Raw genomic sequence first — 19,598 nt, 5'->3', positions numbered from 1 at the left:
GGATAGCAAAACATTCATCCACTAAATGCTCCATAAAGGCAGATGGCCATCATCACTGCCTCAGGAATTTTCTAATCAAGCTCTGTGAGGGCAGGGAAGGAGGAATTTTATCCATGCTTTACAGACATAAAAACTCAGTGATAAAAAACTTGAAGTACTTTCCCAAGATCAAATTGCTACCCAAAGGAAAAACCGGGCACTGAGCTGAGTTCTCTAATAATGCCTTAACCTGAGTATAGATGTTATTTAATCTTGGTAACATTTCACATCTCAATAGAAATACTGTGCAAGACACTTTCCTCAAAGAATGAAATTGCAGTAACATGAAATATCTTGCCCCCTCTCCTTTATGAATTTCCTGCTAATAGTTAGACAAGAGCAAGATTCTGTAAATACGTGTATGGACAGATAATAAGGGACATGGGGTGGTTAAATTCAGATTAGCAAATTTCTGCTGTGCACTGCTGCACAAGTGTGACTCCAAAATTTTCATTGAGCTCCACAACGAATTCCCAGTACATTGCATAACAGAAAGTTTGCCACTGGCTTAGGCTTGAAGACATTCCGTTGTTCATGAATTAGGGTCTCCCATATGTCAAGTCGGATGTAAACGCCAAATCTGACACCTCTGGCTCATATATTGCCTTTGCAGGTGTTCACATCTGGCTAAGAACAAGTGAGAATGAGAACTCCTGCAACAGCAGTACAAAAAGCAAAAACAAAAGAAAAGGAAGATCTCGACCTCCAAAATGCAGACTCTCAATCCTGATTAATTCTCAAAGCAATAGTAATTTCCTATATCACTTTCTAAATGACATTTGACTTGATATTTGCTGAGAACTATCAGGAAACTTTTCAAAGTCACATAGTTCAAAAAAGCCCTAGTGACATTTTTGAAGGGACCTAATTTCCAATTTTACTTTCACATTCACAAAAAACACTGCAAATTTGAGGAAGAACTTTTTATTAATGAGAAAAAGTCTGATTTCTAATATTTCCTCAACCTAGATATTGAAGGAAATTCTATATATTTGAGGAACATAATTTACAATGGTATTGCCAGAATTAAGTGGGCAGTGAGAAGAATGAAGCAACATGGTTATGACTACTTAGATCAAAGATCGCAAGAATAATTGAAAATAAAAAGCTGGTGATGGTTATTGTGAGGAATCTTGCAAATTTCTTAACACTGAGGAGTTTCATGCTGTACTCTTCTTGTTTCAATAAAATTTTCATGGTGCCTGTATTTCAGCTGAGGCACTTTTACTTAAATACAATGTAAGCAGGTTATAGAATATGTATCTAGACAAAAACATCCATTTCTCTTCCATCTTTTTCCCTTTCAAGTCAATTTTCCCACTGGTTTAATTACATGGATTCACAACGTTGTACGCAGCTGCAAAGGAATTAAATGAACCAAAACACTGGGAGGTGAATATTTCCACACAAAACCTTCATCCAAGCCTAACTTAACACTAGTTAGGAGCGGTCCCACTAGTTCAAAAATGCAAAACTTGAAATCTCTGCCATTCAAAGAGCACCGTACCAAACAAAATAATCAAGCCTTGAACTCTCCAGTAGTGCTGATTCTCTGACCCAACTCCACTCAGTCATACAGACGATGACAAACATTGCTACTGGGGCTGCCACAGAGCTGGGCAGGGGACATTTAGGGTAGAATGCATAACAGATTCTCAGGCCTGTATTCAAAAAACCCCCAGAATTTTCACACTGCTGGTGGCTGAACGTCTGACACCCTGGACTCTTGGAGCTCTGAAGGAAAGAGCCACCATTCCCCTCACACACATAGAAAACAAAGTACCTCCAGTACAGCCAATGTGCTGTGCAGGAGAAGCCAAAAGTGGCCCACTGTACTCTACCAAAGGCTCTGCTGAGGGCTTCCCTCCAAGGAGACTGAGCAGCCCAGAACTCCCCTTTGGACCTATAAATCCTTTTCTAGTAGCCAAGCAGGATAATGATGAAAGACATGGAGTACTCACTCTTTTCTTCTAAGAAAGTACCAGTTTTCCATCTATTTTCATCTTTTTTTAATATATCAATGGATAGAGCACTCATTTGAGATATAAGAGGTTGACCCTATCTCTTCCTAATTCTTTACCATATGCCTGAAGAGCTCCTATCATATTATAGCTGGCTCATCACACCCCTTCTGACAGAAAAGGGCTGATTTTAAGGGCCTCAGACAGCCAACAAAAAGGGAGACACAACAGCAAAGCTTCATAACAAAGCCCAGGCTCCATTCCTCCCACTCCAAAGCATATAGGTCCTAAATTGTCTTCTTGTGTTGCAAAATCCACTATCTAGTGTCTACAGAGGAGGTGCACAGACACACAGCTATTTGTAGGGCACAAGGTAGAGACCCTGGAAGGAATTTTATTGGATCTTTACACAGCATGCAAAAAGAATGTGCTGTCTGTGCAATTACTATGCTGCAAAATAGATCTGTAAAAGAGATAAAAAAATAAATAATAAAATATATAAATTAATAAAAGATATCTGTTAAGCAAACAGTATTTGGGTGTTACCAGAAAAACAAGCAGGCCCCCTAAAGAGAAAAAACACCCTTCCAGTGGCTCACCAGGTGTTGCAGTCCTTAGTCACAGTTTCTCCCTTGGAATATTCTCTTCCGTTGTGGAAGCACGGGCACCTCTCAGGAGCAACACACTTGTTTTCATGCCGCACCTAAGCAGAACACACAGTTTGTCACCACATGGGGCTATTGGTACATGGCCATGTGCAGGGCGAGCAAGCAGCCAGGAGCAAGCACAGAACGCGTGAGTGAACAACAAAAGAAAGGCTGAAAGGTTGAAAGGAATAAAAGAAAGGATGGAGGCTATCCAAGGACAGAAAGGTACAGTACTACTAATGCATTTAGCCATTAACATCAATAGAGCTGTGGGTACATAAATCACAGACTTGTGGGTACATAAATCACAGCTTGCTCCCACCATCTGAAGCTGCTGGGAGAATAGATGACGTTATAGAAGAATGTCACAGTGAGGAAGTCCAGGATGCAGTGAACCAGGCCAACCTGAGTATGGAGAGCAGGTGAGTAGCTTCTCACACACAACAAACTGGAAAAGGGCCGACTAGAAAAGCAGACAAAGGGCCCAGATGGATTAAAAATGGAAATAGGAACATCAAGGAGACCAGAAGTCACAGTGCCTGACCCACCCATGTGCAAATGCAGGTACTGTTGCCACAGACAACAGCCCTTTAACAAAGTCAATCCTTTATCAACTCTCCTCTGAAAAATTGCAGTAATCACTCATTTTCTTTCAAATACCTATTTATTTCCAGGAAGGCAGGATAAATATCAGACCACTTGAGGTATTATTCTGCTCTCTGTACAACAGGCCCTGTTGCTGGGAAGTAGGACATCATGTTCTATCCACATTTTTAGTTTCACGCTTCTGACTTGAGTTTCTCTTTGTATAACAACAAATCATTTGTCCCACTTAAACAAAAAAAAAAAAAACAAACCTACAACCAAAGAGAAACAAGTCATGCCTTTAAGCTATTCAGTTTTTCCATTCCTCTTCTATTTTATTTTACTGTGATGACTTTCCATTTTGAAGACCCCCAGTTTTAGAGAATTAAACAAAACCAAAGCTGGCTATGCTGACTTTTCACTCAATAGTGGTTCTGGCAAAGCCAAGATAGGTTTGGCTCTTGTTTCATGGAATATCTAAATGGAGAGCCATTCCCCTTCTTCTCATTCAAAAGTCACAAAATATCTCCTTCCCACTTGAAACTCTTTCTGCAAAATCATTAAAATAGGGGTTTTTTAGCCTTTAAATGTTGGCCAATGAGATCAATGTAGTCTGAACGCCAGGTTAATAAAGAGGAACAGCTTTGCCTTTTCCTATGGGGACCTAGAACTGCCACATGGAACAACTCATGAAAAAGATTTCACAGTCCAGAGACCCTTCCTTCATATGCAGTTCCACGTGCTCTGTGGCTTATGGAGAGCTGCATTATGCCAAATAAAATCACTTCCATAGAAGCAACATGGAAATAAAGAAATGCTTTTCTAGATAATGGAGCTGCAGCTCTGCCTTCACCTTTACAAAGGATGGTGAGAAAATCCAGAGAAGACCAGAAAGAAGAGTTTAATATCTTCTTTCCTTCTTTCCTGGTGGCATTTAGGCAAAAAGCAGGAATATGACCTCACACCCATGGCTACGCTTCTGAATTTTTGCAGTGTTCAGCAACACAGTTCACAATACAGTTGAAGGCTTACCTCTGGATACAAAACTTGGGATTAGACATCTGGTTAGTAAAAAGATAATTAGGACCTCTCCTCCTTGCTCTCTAAAAGCTAGTTCATATTGGTATTAGTATATTTATCACAACCAGTGCAGCAGCTGTAAAACCACCAACAGAGGGAGAAGAGCACCTTGTCTTGAACACTGACAGAGTGGATGGGTGGGATTCAGCAAGCAGGACACAAAAACCCAAAGTTGACTTTGACCAGAAGAAGGATCATTTTTTTTCTGCAAAACTAAATTAATTATGATTTTTGCTAACAGTAACACACAATCTACTGGGCCTATTAACACCCCATCCAAAATCTGGGGCACATCTGGCAGCCTGCTGCCATGCTGCACTACAAGGACCATGTGGTAGTACACTACAAGGCCAGGAGAACTATTCACAAGCAGCTGGATTCTTTCTGGAAGTCTCTCAGTCCATTAATAGACTGCAGTTAATACAGGAGATTGAGCAGTCTTGAGTGCTTGAGATGACAGGAGGCAGCAGCACTGGGGAGCCAACCACACAAAAAGACAGAGGTTTGTAATGCAAACAGCAGCTGTTTGCACCATTAAATTCACTTAGGATTATGTTCTCCATTCATGGGATTACAAGTGGTTGACTACCAGCTCTCCCATTACTTGGGGATCAAACAGAAATGTCTGTCATTTCCTTGCTCTGTCTTATTAATTGCTGAACCTTGACAAATCTTGCAAAAGGAAGGACAATATTACAGGTTTCGGAACTATTAAGATTCTCCTTACCCACACTCATAGGAGGTGATTGTCCTGCTCTGCACTGGTGCAACCTCACCTTGAGTCCCAGGGGCAAATTTGGGCACCACAATATAAGAATCTAAAGCTGTTACAGGGTGTCCAAAGGAGAGCCACCAGGATGGTGAAGGGTCTGGAGGTAAAGACACAAAAGCAGTGGCTGATGTCACTCGGTCTGTTCAGCTGGAGAAGAGCAGACTGAGGTCAGAGCTCACAGCAGTTCTGCAGCTTCCTCACAAGGGGAAGAGCAGGGGCAGGCTCTGATCTCTGCTTTGTGTGACCAGGGACAGGACCCAGGGAACGGCTGGAGCTGGGTCAGGGAAGGGTCAGACTGGATATCAGGGAAAGGTTCTTCCCCCAGAGGGTGTTGGGCACTGCCCAGGCTCCCCAGGGAATGGTCACAGCCCCGAGGCTGCCAGAGCTCCAGGAGTGTTTGGACAACGCTCCCAGGGATGCACAGGGTGGTATTGTTGGGGTGTCTGTGCAGGGCCAGGAGCTGGACACAATGATCCTTGTGGGTCCCTTCCAAGTGAGGAGATCCTATGGTCCCGAAATCCATCTCAGTGAACCTAAGGCTTGAACTGTCTTGGTTAACACAATTTGATGAGTATCCCCTCTGTCAAGGGAAGTTCTGTTCCTCCTGACACACATGTGGATTTCTGTGGAAAGTCAGCCAAAGGTATGAAGAAGCATGGGATTAAGTAAAGGAAGTGGGTTAGATTAGAACCCAATAGCTAATAGGTTTTAGAAAAAGAGACTGGTTTGGGGAAGAAAGGACCTTAAAGATCATACCCTGCCATGGCCAGGGACACCTTCCACTGTCCCAGGTTGCTCAGAGCCCCATTCAGCCTGGCCTTGGACACTGCCAGGGATGGGGCAGCCACAGCTTCCCCAGGCAACCTGTGCCAGAGCCTCACCACCCTCACAGGGAACAATTTTTTTCATAAAATTCTGTTTTAACTAAAAGAGCCTCTCACCCTTACTGTGCAAAGACAAGCCAACAACATGTTAGAAGATCAAAATATGCTGGTTTACACTTGACTTCTCCTTCTTATGTTAGCTCCATGTCTCTGATGTTTATTTGACATGCCCACCTCCTCATAGAGACATGGTAACATAGGACAAGCCCACACAATAATATACAACAGGGAAATCAAAATAGTCAGGTAAATTTCAGTTGAAAACAGCAGGAAAAAAAACCTTCCAAACTTTCCTGGTTAAGATGCTTAGAGTATGCATTTTCTTTTTCCTTTTTCTACTAACATATCAAAGTTTTAGAAATAGTTTTATTTCAGCAGTCAGAATTCAGTAAAATACTACATTTAATTTTAAAAACCTTAATATTTTGTCAATTGTTGGGAACAGAAATAAACTAATTTTCTACATTTGGAGTGTCTGGGTTTTGTGCTCTCTGATTGTTCTGCTCCCCTCTTTCCCCAGAAAGGTGGTTAACACTCAATTTGTATATTTATTAATATTTTCCAATGGGAAAAGATGAAGTGCCATAAACTAATCTGAGAAAGCATATTTTCCCCCACACTTCTGCACATATGTTATGATTTCTCTTTTCTGTTGTGCAAAAGGGTGACAAGTATGGAGAATTTCCCACCTTCTAGATGATCAAAGACAGAAGAAGAGTTATTTTTATGACACATTGAACATTTTTATTTGCTAGAAATCAAAACAATGTAAAATACTAAGTCAAAATGAACTAGAAAACTAAACTTATTTTTAAGTCGAAAGAAATTAGGTTTTCTTTTCAAGCTAAGAAGTTATCATCTGTGAGCATTGATAATTTCCATATGCTACTGTACCACAAGCAGAGTAAGAAGAAAAAAAATCTTCAGTAAGAATGCACAGTTTCTTCCAGCATGATAATATGTGCAAATATTTATGGGAACACACGTTGAGTAATCTGCTATTTCCCACAGACCTTCCTGCAAACAGCAGCTCACCTCTGTGAGTGCTCATAAATTAGGCAGGATTACACAACACCAATAAGGGACACTGACTAATAAATTCCTTTTTCAAGTCTCTTTATTGCTCACCTCTGTTGTACAAGCCTGGAAAATATACATTTGCACTTTGATTTGACTTTGAAGAGCTTTGTCTCTGTGCTTCCAGAGACTCTGTGTTAGAAAAGGACAGGATGGAAAGGAGATCCTGGTCACCATCCCAAATCCTTCTTTAGTAGGGGAGCACAAAACCTCATTGCAGAGTGCAGAAATAAGAAAAAAAGTCTCTCCCAAACCTCATCCCATTCGGTAAGGAGGAGGAAACTGCTCTTTGAGAATGAGCTGGCAGCTCCTGTGGAGCCAGGAGTCAAACACAGGGCAAACAGGGCACACCTCAACAGGGATTGAGCTTGATCCTGACTTTGCATGGCAGTGTTTACGAGATCATCTCCACATGGGCTTCTCCCATTATGGCTTTGGTGCATCTCGTGATTTTTATTCTCTGCCACAAGGGAAGCCATTGAGAAGTAATTCCAGGCTACTTTAGTAAAGATTAAACCATACTGTCATCTAGTGGACAGAGAATTTATTTTACTTTTTTTTTTTTTAAATACCAAGCCTGATTCTTCAAAACCTGACAAACCACCTTGTTGAACTCAGGAGTGTGTTTCATGTCACTGCAAAGTCAGCTGGAGTTTCCAATTCCAAAAGGCCAAAGACTACTCTAGTGGCAACAATTTTATGAAACAATTGCTTGTTCCAATTTACTGAAAAAGAATATTAAATACAGTACCAAACATGAAGGTTAATTACTGGGAAGCTGGTTTGGGGATCAGGACGTTTTTCCTGTGGAGTAGTATCATATTTTTTTTCCTTACAATTATGTCAAAAGTATGATATTACTATATCTCAGAACTGAAACCAAAAATCTCAGGCTTCTTCACTGAATCAGAGGTGTGAATGCTAGATTAAAAGAAAAAACTATTCACCCTGGAGCTCTGGGAGTTTTTCAAGTACCAAAGCTTTTCTAAGTTTTCCTCTCTCTCTACTATTTAGGAATATTTTTCACTTAAAGGATAGACATTTACAGACTGAAATGTGGAAAGAAGTAAAACTTGTTTTTAAAACCATAGTGAAAATTTATGGTTGATTTCAGACTCTGTTCTTTTTCACCTCCAGGACATTTCACAAGCCTGAGCTTTTGCCTAGAACTGGCATTTTATTCTGCAGTAGAATCTATTTACATAAATGTATGTTTATCAGCAAAATACAGTAGCAATGTTCAAAATATATGTTTCTATTGCTGCTAGAAATCACTGCATAATAAGAATTTGGGAGGAGCTGTTTTCTAGAAAGACAATTGAAGGAATTTGTGGGTAGAAAACTAGTAATTAAATGTGAAGGTTGCAGTGAGACATAACACTGGAATCCAGAAAGCCTCTTTTCAGTGGAAAAAAAAAAAAGTGTGTTTAGTACAACACCTGCAACTCCAAGACATCCCCTGGCATATACTGAGCAAGTTTCATATCCCACATTCCTTCTCACATGGAACCTTCAATTTGGTACAGCCCACAGGAAGGCAACTGGAGAGACTTGACAAGGAGGAACCAGTATCAGCAGGAAGAATGGCTGGATCAGAGAATCACAGAATGGGTTGGACTGGAAGGGACCTTAAAGATTATCTTGTTCTAACCCCCAGCCATGGGCATGGACACCTTCCACTAGCCCAGGTTGCTCAGAGCCCCATCCAGCCTGGCCTTGGACATGGAAGTGTTGGGGCGATGGGGCAGCCACAGCTGCTCTGGGAAACCTGTGCCAGGGCCTCACCACCCTCACAGGTGAGAATTTCTTCCCGATATCCAATCTAACCCTGCTCTCTGTCAGTGTGAAGCCATTCCCCTTTGTCCTGTCACTCCAGGCCCTTGTCAAGAGTCTCTCTCCATCTTTCCTGTGGGCTCCCTTCAGGCACTGGAAGGCCACAATGAGGTCAGCCCAGAGCCTTCCCTTCTCCAGGCTGAACAATCCCAATTCCCTCAGCCTTTGTTTGGAGGAAAGGTGCTCCATCCTTCTGATAAGCCTGAATATGGGTATACTTTTCTCTCTCTGACTGACAAAGTTCAGCAAGACTGAAGAGGGTTTAGGAGCAGAGCTGAAGGAAAACAAACTGGTCTTCAAAGCAGGCTTTAGAATTTTGATTAATAATTATTTTTACAAGCTAAAGTTCATCTTCAGTGCAGATATACTAACACACATTCTTTGAGCCAGCCCAGCCACACCTTGACAGTCAATGCTTCACAACCACTTACTCCCAAGCTGCAAGAAGACTGTTGGTAGGAGAGAATGAAGGCAAGACAGCAAAGAGGACCTGCTTCTTGCTGCTGTATTGAAACTTACTTACCATCCCTTTTGGACAGAGGCATCCAGATATGCAGCCATGGCTGATGCACTCCAGGTCATAGTTCTGGCAGGTCTTGGTACATTCCACTCCTTCTGCTCTTGGGTTGTTGGCAGGACAGATAATTTTTTCCATGGGAAATCTGCATGTCAAGCTCCTTTTTACTTTAAAAAAAAAAAAAAAGAGTTTACAAAGTGTGCAATGAGAACTCAAGTATTGGTGGCATGGTATTTTTCTAAAAGGTGGATCAACTTTGATTAGAAAGCTAATTTAGAATATAGACTGGAGTAACACTGCTACACATGACATGGCAAAGAAGCCCCTACTTCCCCTGGAGTGACCTCAGTTAGGCTGTCATGAAAGCAGGTATTTAATACCGAAGCAAAAAAGCTGCACTAAGCATAAAAGTGCAATTCCAGACTGCACCGGGGCTATGCAAACACCTCCAGGCACTGTACAAAGTTAGCAGAAAATTGATATTCTGAGAAGCAACAGCATCATATATTATTGTATTTAGACCTATTTCCCACACTGAATACTGGTGACTGTAAATAACAGTGCCCTGAGCTTCAACACAAATTCTTTGAGACTTCAGGATCTGACAGGAGATCAGAATGTCGCAAGAAACCCCAGGATATTATTTCCAGTGGTATTAGCAGTAAACCTCTCTGAGGTCGTCTAAGTCTTGAGATCCTATTATCAGGAAAAGTATGTCTTAGGAGCATTTAAGAGAAGAATTTGGGGAGATATTTACCTGGGAGGCTTCACCTGAAGAACAGATGACCCAACCAGTGACACTGTCACTGGTGTCCTAGCAGCAACATTAAGGAAGTCACTGCCCTGTACCTACAGAGCCATTTACAGAGTTTTCCTCTAGAAGGTGGTTTATCATGAGAAGGTGCAAAGACAAACAATAACCCTTTGTCTCCAAAGCAAATATCAACCATAAATTTCCTCCAGACCCCACGTACAGGTACATTTGTCAGTGCACCATGGAAGACATTGTGTTTGGCTCTACTGGTGTTCCCATGGGGATCATAGGTTATCCTGAGCTGGAAGGCACCCACAAGGATCACCATGTCCAGCTCCTGGATATTCCCAGGCCTCCCCAAAGCCTCACTAGCCCTGCCCCCTCTGACATGCATCCACTCTCAAACCCCCTATCTGTCCCATGACAATCCCATAAGCTCCATCCATGGATCAGCGGGAAACCTCAGAAGATCCCAGAGCACTGCTGGCCTTTCTCCAATGCTGCAAAACCCAGTTAGATGCTACAAGTGTTCCCATGCACCTCTCACAGCCTTCAGTCAAACGTTAGATAAACCTATCCACTGATGGGAAACTTGGCAGCAGTCAGTCTCCAGGAGGTTTCATGGAGAGTCCCACTGGCTGGAAGCACAAGGGAAACCTGGCAGCAGTATAACCCTCAGACCACTAAAAGCCTCATTTGTACCAGAAGGAGTTTGCATCCCACTAGTGAGAAGCAGAAGGTATAAAATTGATGAGTTACTAATGTCTTGAAATGCTCAAATAGCAACTGGGGACCTCAGATCACTGCCAAGGCATCCTTTAAACTTTTCAGCTCAAGAGAGACGCAGTGGCTAATTATAATTATAATTTTGAGAGGTGAGATTCAGTGAGCCCTGCACCTTCCCACACATCCCCTTTGCTTCTATCCCCTAAAAGATAAAATAAATAAAAATAATAATAATAAAAATAGAAAAAAATTGCATAATATCACAGCTGTTGCAACCTCTGGAATTTCTTCTCCAATCTACACTACCAAGAGACTGAAGAGGAAAAATATCAAAATAAGATATTAATATTATAAGCATACTAACTTCTGGGAGATGGTCTCTCATCAGCAAAAACATCAGCCAGGAAGGCACCAGGAGCTCTGTTTGTACTGCAGTGCATGAATCCATTCTCACAATAGCTAAGAAAAACAAATGGAGTTTATATTTAATGAAATGGCATTTAACTTTCACTTATGCTGATTTGCAGTCAACAAGAAACTTGTCAGAATACAAAACTACACCTCAGTGGGGTTGAGCTGCTTCTCTCCATCCACTTTGCCTACCAACATTAAAGGCAAACTTCCCTTATAAGGGAGTTGATGGGATACAATGGCACAGCAACCCAGTTGCCTGCTGGCCCTAGTGCAGCTGCACAGGGATAAAGCTAGGCAAGACAACAGTCAGCTTTGCTGTGGAAAGAGGTAAAGGACCACCTAGGTCCTGAAACTTGGGATTTTTGTGGCAGAGAGGAAAAAAAGAAGACACTGTTCCCAAAACCGGGCTTGCCCAGCAATTGCATTCCCACTCCAAGTGTACTGCTACTCTATTTAATAATTAGAAATGCTTTTTAATACTTGTATCTTTGACAAGAGGTAATTAGGTTTTAACAGTTAAGAAGTGAGGCATAGTATATTAAAGTGACATTTTAAAAGCCCACAAAGTAGCTATTGTCAGTAATTAAGCTCCATTTCAAACTGGCAGGAACTGTTCATAGAACGGGGCATAATACCAAGTAATTCTGAGTAAGGTGGCATTTGAAATTAACTGGAGAGAGAGATATAACAGAAAAAATCACTGTTTGGCTTTTTGGAGGCAAAGTCTTGCCGTTTCTTTAACTAGTTCCAGTAGATGCACAGGAACTGACCCACTTACCAACTCAAGCCATCCAAAAATTGGAGTGACGGTGTGTAGAGAAGGGTTACGAACAGCGCACTTACCACATGGTGTAATGATCTGAGAAGACATCCTCTGGCTGGAAGATCTCCCCATCATAGTAACAGGAGCACTGGGCCTTGGGCACGCACTGCTCAAGCTCATCCAGGTAGTGCCCGGGGGGACAGTAGCAGCCCTCCAGGCAGAGCTGCTCACAGTCCTCCTCCGGGTAGGACAGCGAGCGGCATGTCTGGTTGCACGGCGTCCCACACTGCTGGTACACCTGGCCTTCAGGACAGGCCATTGCTGGTGAAACACATGAGGGAGAAGGGCATTTGATCCAACTCCAGCTAAAGGAAGAGTTGCCTAAAACAGGCTGGGAATCTTGGGATTAAAAGATATCTGCTCAGTTTACTCATCAATGGAGTGTTACAGCATCCTCCCTTAACTGCAGCACCAGAGCAGCCTAAGGCACTGCTTATATATACACACAAACAAAACCCTACTAAAGGAAGGTCCCAATAAATGTCAGGACCAGACTGCAACCTCTGTGATGGAAATCCAGCCACAAGATTTCACCCAGAAGATGAAACACAAGCTCTGTCCAACCTCTGCTATTCTCTGGATCACAGTCAGGATAACCTAACTGAAGTTCTCCAGTGCCTGAAGAGAACCCACAAAATGATGGAGAGAGACTATTGACAAGGGCCTGGAGTGACAGGACAAGGGGAAATAGCCTCAAACTGTCAGGGAGGAGGTTTAGATTGGATATGAGGAAGAAATTGTTCTCTGTGAGGGTGTTGAGGCCCTGGCACAGATTGCCCAGAGAAGCTGTGGCTGCCCCATGCCTGGAAGTGTCCAAGGCCAGGCTGAATGGGCCTTGGAAAAACCTCTTCTAGTGGAAGGTGTCGCTGCCCATGGCAGGGGATTGGAATGACATGGTCTGTAAGGTCCCTTGCAACCCAAACCATTCCATGATCCCATGCATTAGGAGCATTACAAGTGTCATGTACACATTTACACCCGTCTTCCTTTGCAGCATCTCTAGGGACAAGTTGGTCAAAAATAAGTCGGAAAGTACTTTTCCACTTGGCTAAGCAGGAGTGCTGCAACACTTTACAGCCTCACATCCCAGAAGTACTCCATGATTTCCATGGAAACAGGAGCAAATAATGAAGTAATTTAACAATCATGGAGCCAAACCTTGATACTAACGATTTTTGATGATAAATTCTTTTATATGGAGACTAATTATTGCCTTTGGAGCCATTCTGGCATCTTTGTTTATAAACCTCCACTTCTATAGGGCTGACTTTGAGGCATTCACCTCTGCACACATCAGCATCAGCACTAGGTGGCAGCTGTGGCAACACATTGCAGAAGACAAGAAAACGAGCTTGTTTCATCAAGAGTTTGAATTTAACAGGCGTCCTGATATGCAGGATTTACACCATCCGTTTGTAGCAACCTTCCACAGCAAACAGTTGTAAGGTGATGAGGAACGATGTTAAGGGAAGCAGCTGCAAATGAAAGTTGGCACATTTGTACCTTGCTAAAACCAAGATCAAAGTGTTACAGAGAAAGAAAGCTCTTCCTGCAGAATGATGAGATAATCCCTGCTCTCTTCTGTGAGTACACATCCCTGGAAACTCTGGAATAACATGGATGAGCCCTGGAATAACAGGATGAGCCTGCAGCCTCAGCCAGGTGTTCACTGGACTTGCAAAACAAGGCCCACATGCTGACCATGGTTCGTGGTCACCTTCACAAAGCTCTTCTGAAATGAAGAATTATTCCTGCCTACTGAATAGAGACATGGTTGCACCACTTTCTCATGAGACTCCTGCAGCCCCATACATGGGAGTGCAACACCCTAAACTGAAAGTCCAGCCCAGAAGCATCTAAGGTGACTTGAACCCATCTTAAGAGCAAAAATCTCTCAAGACTGGGACTTGTGCCCCAACTGCTTAAACTTTCCCAACCCAGCCCAAAAAATGTGTGCTCATCAATACAGCCAGTGCTTCCTAATTCTGAGCAGAAGGTAGACTCATTCACTGTTACAGGAGTCTTAGACAGCCATTCACAATAATGTGCTTCTAACTTAGACAAACCTGATCTTTGTGCTAAATCAAACCCTGAACAGGCACAGCCAAGAGCTGAAGACCATTTTAAAAATAACTTTCATCACTAAAGGCACGTCCCAGCAGGACAACCATGAGGCCTTAGCAAAAAATATTTTTTGCTACACACGAATCTCAGGAAACACGGAACTGCTTTGGTGGATTTCAGATGGGTACAACAGTTTATGAGCTTCAAGATTCAGAAAAGGATGGGAAAACCAAGCTAAACATCCTTTCCTACTTTCTAATCAGTGGTAACACTCCCTGTCCACAGGGATAACTTTTCAGTAGATTCCTTTCTTAGATAAAGATTTGTAATCCATGTGTGGGAATGGCTTCAAACTGAAAGAGAGCAAGTTTACATTAGATATTAGGAAGAAATTTGTCCTTGTGAAGGTGTTGAGGCTCTGGCAGAGGTTGTCCAGAGAAGCTGTGGCCGCCCCATTCCTGGAAGTGGTCAAGAACAGGCTGAAAGGGACTTGGAAAAACCTGGTCTAGTGGAAGGTGTCCCTTGGCACAAGACGATCTTTAGGGCCCGTTTCAATCCAAACAATTCCATGATTTTCCTTGCCCATGCACCTCCTAAAATTTTTGGAACATCCCTATTTTTCCAGTTATGCTTCCCAATGTCATGCTTGTAACTCCAGATCCCAATATACTGCTCTATCCCTTCCCAGAAACATCTTTTTTTAACAGCAAAAAGGCAAGACAACTGACCTGGGAGAGGCCTGCTGTCTGTGTAACACCACTGTGTAATTGCCACTAAAAAAAATTACCCCTTTATTGACAGGAAAACAAGAAGAAAAGGCAAGGTGCATCTAGTCTCTGTGGATGGTTCCTATAAAACCAAAATAGCTCAGTGCTGTGTTCTGAAGCAGAGCCAATCCCAGGAATAAGATGAGAAGCAGTGGGAAAGCACTGGGGAAAATGTGCTTGCATTGAACAGCTCATTCAGCTTTTTTGGGCAGGATTTGAAATCAGACTGAAAGAGACAAACCATGACCAGTTCCTCAAGTAACACAAGGTGAAAATGTTGCCCCCTCTGGGTGAAGATGCACCCTGCCAGGACTAGATTTAACACAGCTTCTCCACCATGCACTGTAGCCATCCTCAAACGCTGCTCAGAGCTTGTCCTTAATTCCCTACTCCAAGCACTCTTGGATTTATCCTATACAAGTCCTCTTACACAAGGCATGCAAAGCCACCAACTGCCCCAGCACTACCCCATTAAGGAAAATAATGGGCTTAACAACATGTCCTAAAATCATGAAGGGACATGTTGACTGATTCCCCTGTTCCACAGAACAATATACACACAAAACAGGTGAAAAGAAATATTTGGGTTGGGAAAGACCATAAGATAACTGAATACAGCCATTAACCTCACACTGCTAAGTCCACCACTAAAGCATACCCCTAAGCACCACATCCAGGTGGCTTTTAAATACCTCAAGGCATGGTGACTCAACAACTTCTCTGGGCAGTCTGAGCCAGTGCTTGATAACAATTTCCCTGAAGAATGTTTACATAAAACCTAATCTGAACCTCCCTGGTGAAACCTGAGGCTATTTCCTCTCCTGTTGCCCCTTGTTCCCTGGGAGCAGAGCCTGACCCCCCCCAGCTGTCCCCTCCTGTCAGGGAGTTGTGCAGAGCCACAAGGTCCCCCCTGAGCCTCCTTTTCTCCAGGCTGAGCCCCTTTCCCAGCTCCCTCAGCCCCTCCTGGTGCTCCAGCCCCTTGCCCAGCTCCGTTCCCTTCCCTGGACACGCTCCAGCCCCTCGGTGTCTCTCGTGTGCTGAGGTTCCCAGAAGTGCCCCAGGATCTGAGGTGTGGCCCCAGCAGTGCCCAGCACAGGGGACAGTCACTGCCCTGGCCCTGCTGCCACACCATGGCTGGCACAGCCCAGGTGCCATTGGCCTCTCGCCCCCCTGGGCACACCTGGGCTCATGTCCAGCCGCTGTCCCCAGCGCCCCCAGGGCCTTTCCCAGCTTTCCAGCCCCTCTGCCCCAGCCTGGAGCTGCAGGGCTTGGTGTGACCCGAGGCAGGACCGGGCCCTTGGCCTTGCTGACCCTCGGACCACTGGGCTGGCCATGGGTCCAGCCTGTCCAGATCCCTGTGCAGAGCCTTCCTGCCCTCCAGCACATCCACACTCCCACCCAGCTGGGTGCTGTCTGAGAAATGACTGAGGATGCACTTGATGCCCTCACCCAGATCCTCGATTAAAATATTAAATGAAACTCGCCCTGGGGAACACTACTGGTGACCAGCCACCAGCTGGGTTTAACTCCATCACCACTCTCTGGGCTCAGCCATTGAGCCTGGGTTTTACCCAATTTTTTATATGCATCTCCACAAGAGACACAGCCCTTCACAGCATGGCCTGTCTGCTCCTCCCTTGCACCATGAAGGGACTGGTTCTGGTGCTTATTCCTGGTGGGCTACAGGGGTATGAGTCAGGTCTTAAATAATCAAACTGCAACTAAAATAATGTCAAAGATAGGGGAGCTGAATGCACTTGATAGCTTAGCACACCACAAAAATGCTGTGCTACACTAATGACTTTGCTCCCTGACACTTATCCACTCCAAATCAAGCAAACTAGCTCTGTCAAGTCATTTCCCAAGAAGTGGACTCCCTGGGAATAAAGGTAGGGGTGGAGCAGACATTCAGGCCTCTGGGCCATCAGCACAAATTACACAACCTGCACATTCACATCTCAAGCACATTAAGAAAGAGGGATTGCTCTCCTTCATGTGACAGGAGATGTCTAGGGCACCAGGATTATTTAATGGGGGCTGATGGATCTGCAATCAGGGAAATCATCACTTTGTGAGAGCTCAAAGCTCTCTGTAATGCACAGAAAGGAAGAAGAAGCTATGCACTATTAAAGATTAATTGTGAAAATTGACTTGTTCAATTACAGAAAGAGCAATGGGGCATTATCGCTGCTCTTTCTTTCAGCCTCCAGACCTGCAGAGTTCTGAAAGGATTTTTATTACATTACTGTTCCACTATCTGAACATTTACATAAACTAGGTAAAATATTATAAAACCACACAGCAGTTTAATATAAACTGGGTATGTTCTCATTCACAGCAAACACTCCCCAGCCTGCAGAAGCTGTGGTTATTGACCTTGCAGACCCTACCAAGTTGAAGGCCAGAGATCTCACTCTTTTCCACTTTCTACACACTCAGTTTATACATGTTTTTCCCACTCTCTGCTTGGGAAGAAGTATCAGAACAAATCTGGAGAGCTGCCAAGCACACATGCTTTCCCCCAATTTTTTCAATTGTCTTCTTTCCTTAATAACAAAGTTGCTCAGGAAAATGGAAAAACATTCATTTCACAAATATTTATGAGAAAAGTATGTCTGTGCTCAATCAAAATTACATGGCAATGGATTTTTTCCTACCATATTGACCTAACAGAGCAATAAAAGAAATGAAAGGTGTTGGATTCTTCTGCTCCAGCTTGGCAGTTTGGCTATTATATCTTGTCCTGGATAAGAGAGGGAGATGTCGGAGAGGTTACGGTATCTCTGTTTTTGGAGATGTTCAAAATTTGTTCGGACAAAACCTCAGGCAATCTACAGTAATTTAGCCCTGTAATCACAGAAATTTAGCTGTGAGCAGGGGTGGTGCCACAAGACTGCCAAAATTCTTTTCTAATACAAGTTTGTCTTGCCCTTCTGTGCTTCCTCCATAACCCCACATTCAGCTAAAGTCAGGAGTCACTGATGAGGTCAGGACCTAGGAAGCTTGGGCCTCAAAAACAGGCAGTTCACGAATTACTATAAATCACTTGGGAGGTTCCTACCCTGGGACATTCAGAAACCTTCCAGGTGAATAGCTGAAAATGGAAATCCAGACAAAAGTTCTGTGGGGCTGTGTCAGATCATCATTTGTCTCCCTCACTGCTGAGCAGTCCCTGGGAACACCTTTTTCATCCTTACCAGTGTGGAGAGATTTACTCCCATTGTTTGCCATAAGGAAAATCTGGCATCTCATTCTAGATCTTTCATCCAACACTGCCAGAAAAAAATGCCTTCAGGACAAGGAAAATAAGCAGGTTTGAGCAGCATTGCACTTACGGCAGAAGTCGGGTTGTCTCCACTGGACCAGGATGCTCTTCCTGGCACAGGCTGCTGCATAATTAGCAATGGCAGAGCACAGGCAATCCTTGCCACTGGAGCAGGAGCAAACATCAAAGCGGCAGTTCTTCACGTAGGGAGTGGGACTGACTTCATGGTGACAAGGTTCAAAGGCAGGAGCCATCAGAACTGAGCAGGATTCCTCAGCATACTTGGCTAAAAAGAGAAAAATTACATGCTCACACTGACTCGATCAAAGTGGCTTTCAAGAAAAGCTAGAGGAGCCACAGTAAGCATTTTCTCTTCCTTTTATTAAAAAAAAAATAAAAATAAACACCCCACAAGAATAAAACAGGATTAGGCAGGCACAGATAGCACTATAGCTCATATGTCATGAGCTCTACTGAAAGAATAGCGTTTCACTACTAAAACAAATCAAGGAAAAGCAATGCTTTTATATTCTGTTAGCACTATTTCTGGTGCTGTAATTCCTTTTACAGGGCCTTTGCTTTCTGCTCCCTTTTTATATTTGTAAAACTAAACTAATTTTTTATTTCAATTGTCACAAAATATTACATTTTCCTTAGGAAGCCTGCATCAATACAAGTCTTTCTGTGAGTTTTTTTTTATTGCTGTTATTTATTAGGTTTTTTAAAACATGTATTACAGCCACCTTGGTGGTAATATAAGCAACATTAGCTTCTTCTCTTTATTTTCTTTTTTTGTTTTTTACATAATGGAGGATCACCATTTGCTGCACACTTGAATTTTGGATAGAGTTCAGTACCTAAATGAGGATTAAGATTGCAGGGGTCACTGTCTTGTTTTAACAAGTCCTGGCAGTCTGCATTGAGCTTCCAGGAGTTTCCAAAGTCTTCCAGAAGGGATTCCACCATGCCAGAAGGGGTAAGAAAATCATCTCCTTGGTTCCCATCAAAATTTCCACACAGCCCACACATCCTTTCAGAGTAGACTGGAGACACCTAAGGAACACAACATTAGCCTGGTCATCTTCCAGAACAGGTTACCACTGTAGAGCAAGATTTTTTTTTTAAAGAATTAATCATACACAGTTTAACAGTCAAGAAAATTCTCAAACACACATCAAAATACTACAGACACAATGTCATTGTACTGTATTTTCAAAATTCTAACAAAAATAACAGCTGGACAATTTTTGCACAGTGCAGTGAATTTCAGAGGGTGACTAAGAGAAAAATAGCTTATTTTTATGCCTTGATCAGCAGTCCAGTTTAGTCTTCCCCTGTTCTCACCCTTAATTTATATAAATGACCAGGGCAACAGTGGGGGTTGCATTTT

The 19,598-nt window shown here is 43.0% G+C and overlaps 1 protein-coding gene across 1 annotated transcript in view; it reads right to left on the bottom strand.

The window, feature by feature from the left end:
- The window catches only part of VWF (von Willebrand factor), a 121,480-nt gene that overhangs the window by 68,802 nt on the left and 33,080 nt on the right, over nt 1–19,598 (bottom strand). Inside the window, exons 14-19 of the mRNA XM_062490908.1 lie at nt 19,066–19,261; nt 18,279–18,494; nt 12,133–12,373; nt 11,240–11,334; nt 9,402–9,562; nt 2,600–2,703 (exon numbers count right to left, since the gene is read on the bottom strand). Coding sequence (XP_062346892.1) covers nt 2,600–2,703; nt 9,402–9,562; nt 11,240–11,334; nt 12,133–12,373; nt 18,279–18,494; nt 19,066–19,261 — 1,013 coding nt within the window. The remainder of the gene's footprint in view (nt 1–2,599; nt 2,704–9,401; nt 9,563–11,239; nt 11,335–12,132; nt 12,374–18,278; nt 18,495–19,065; nt 19,262–19,598) is intronic.

The sequence above is a fragment of the Cinclus cinclus genome, chromosome 4 (assembly GCF_963662255.1).
Source record: "Cinclus cinclus chromosome 4, bCinCin1.1, whole genome shotgun sequence".
Lineage (NCBI taxonomy): Eukaryota > Metazoa > Chordata > Aves > Passeriformes > Cinclidae > Cinclus > Cinclus cinclus.
This window is presented reverse-complemented; position numbering and strand designations above follow the sequence as displayed.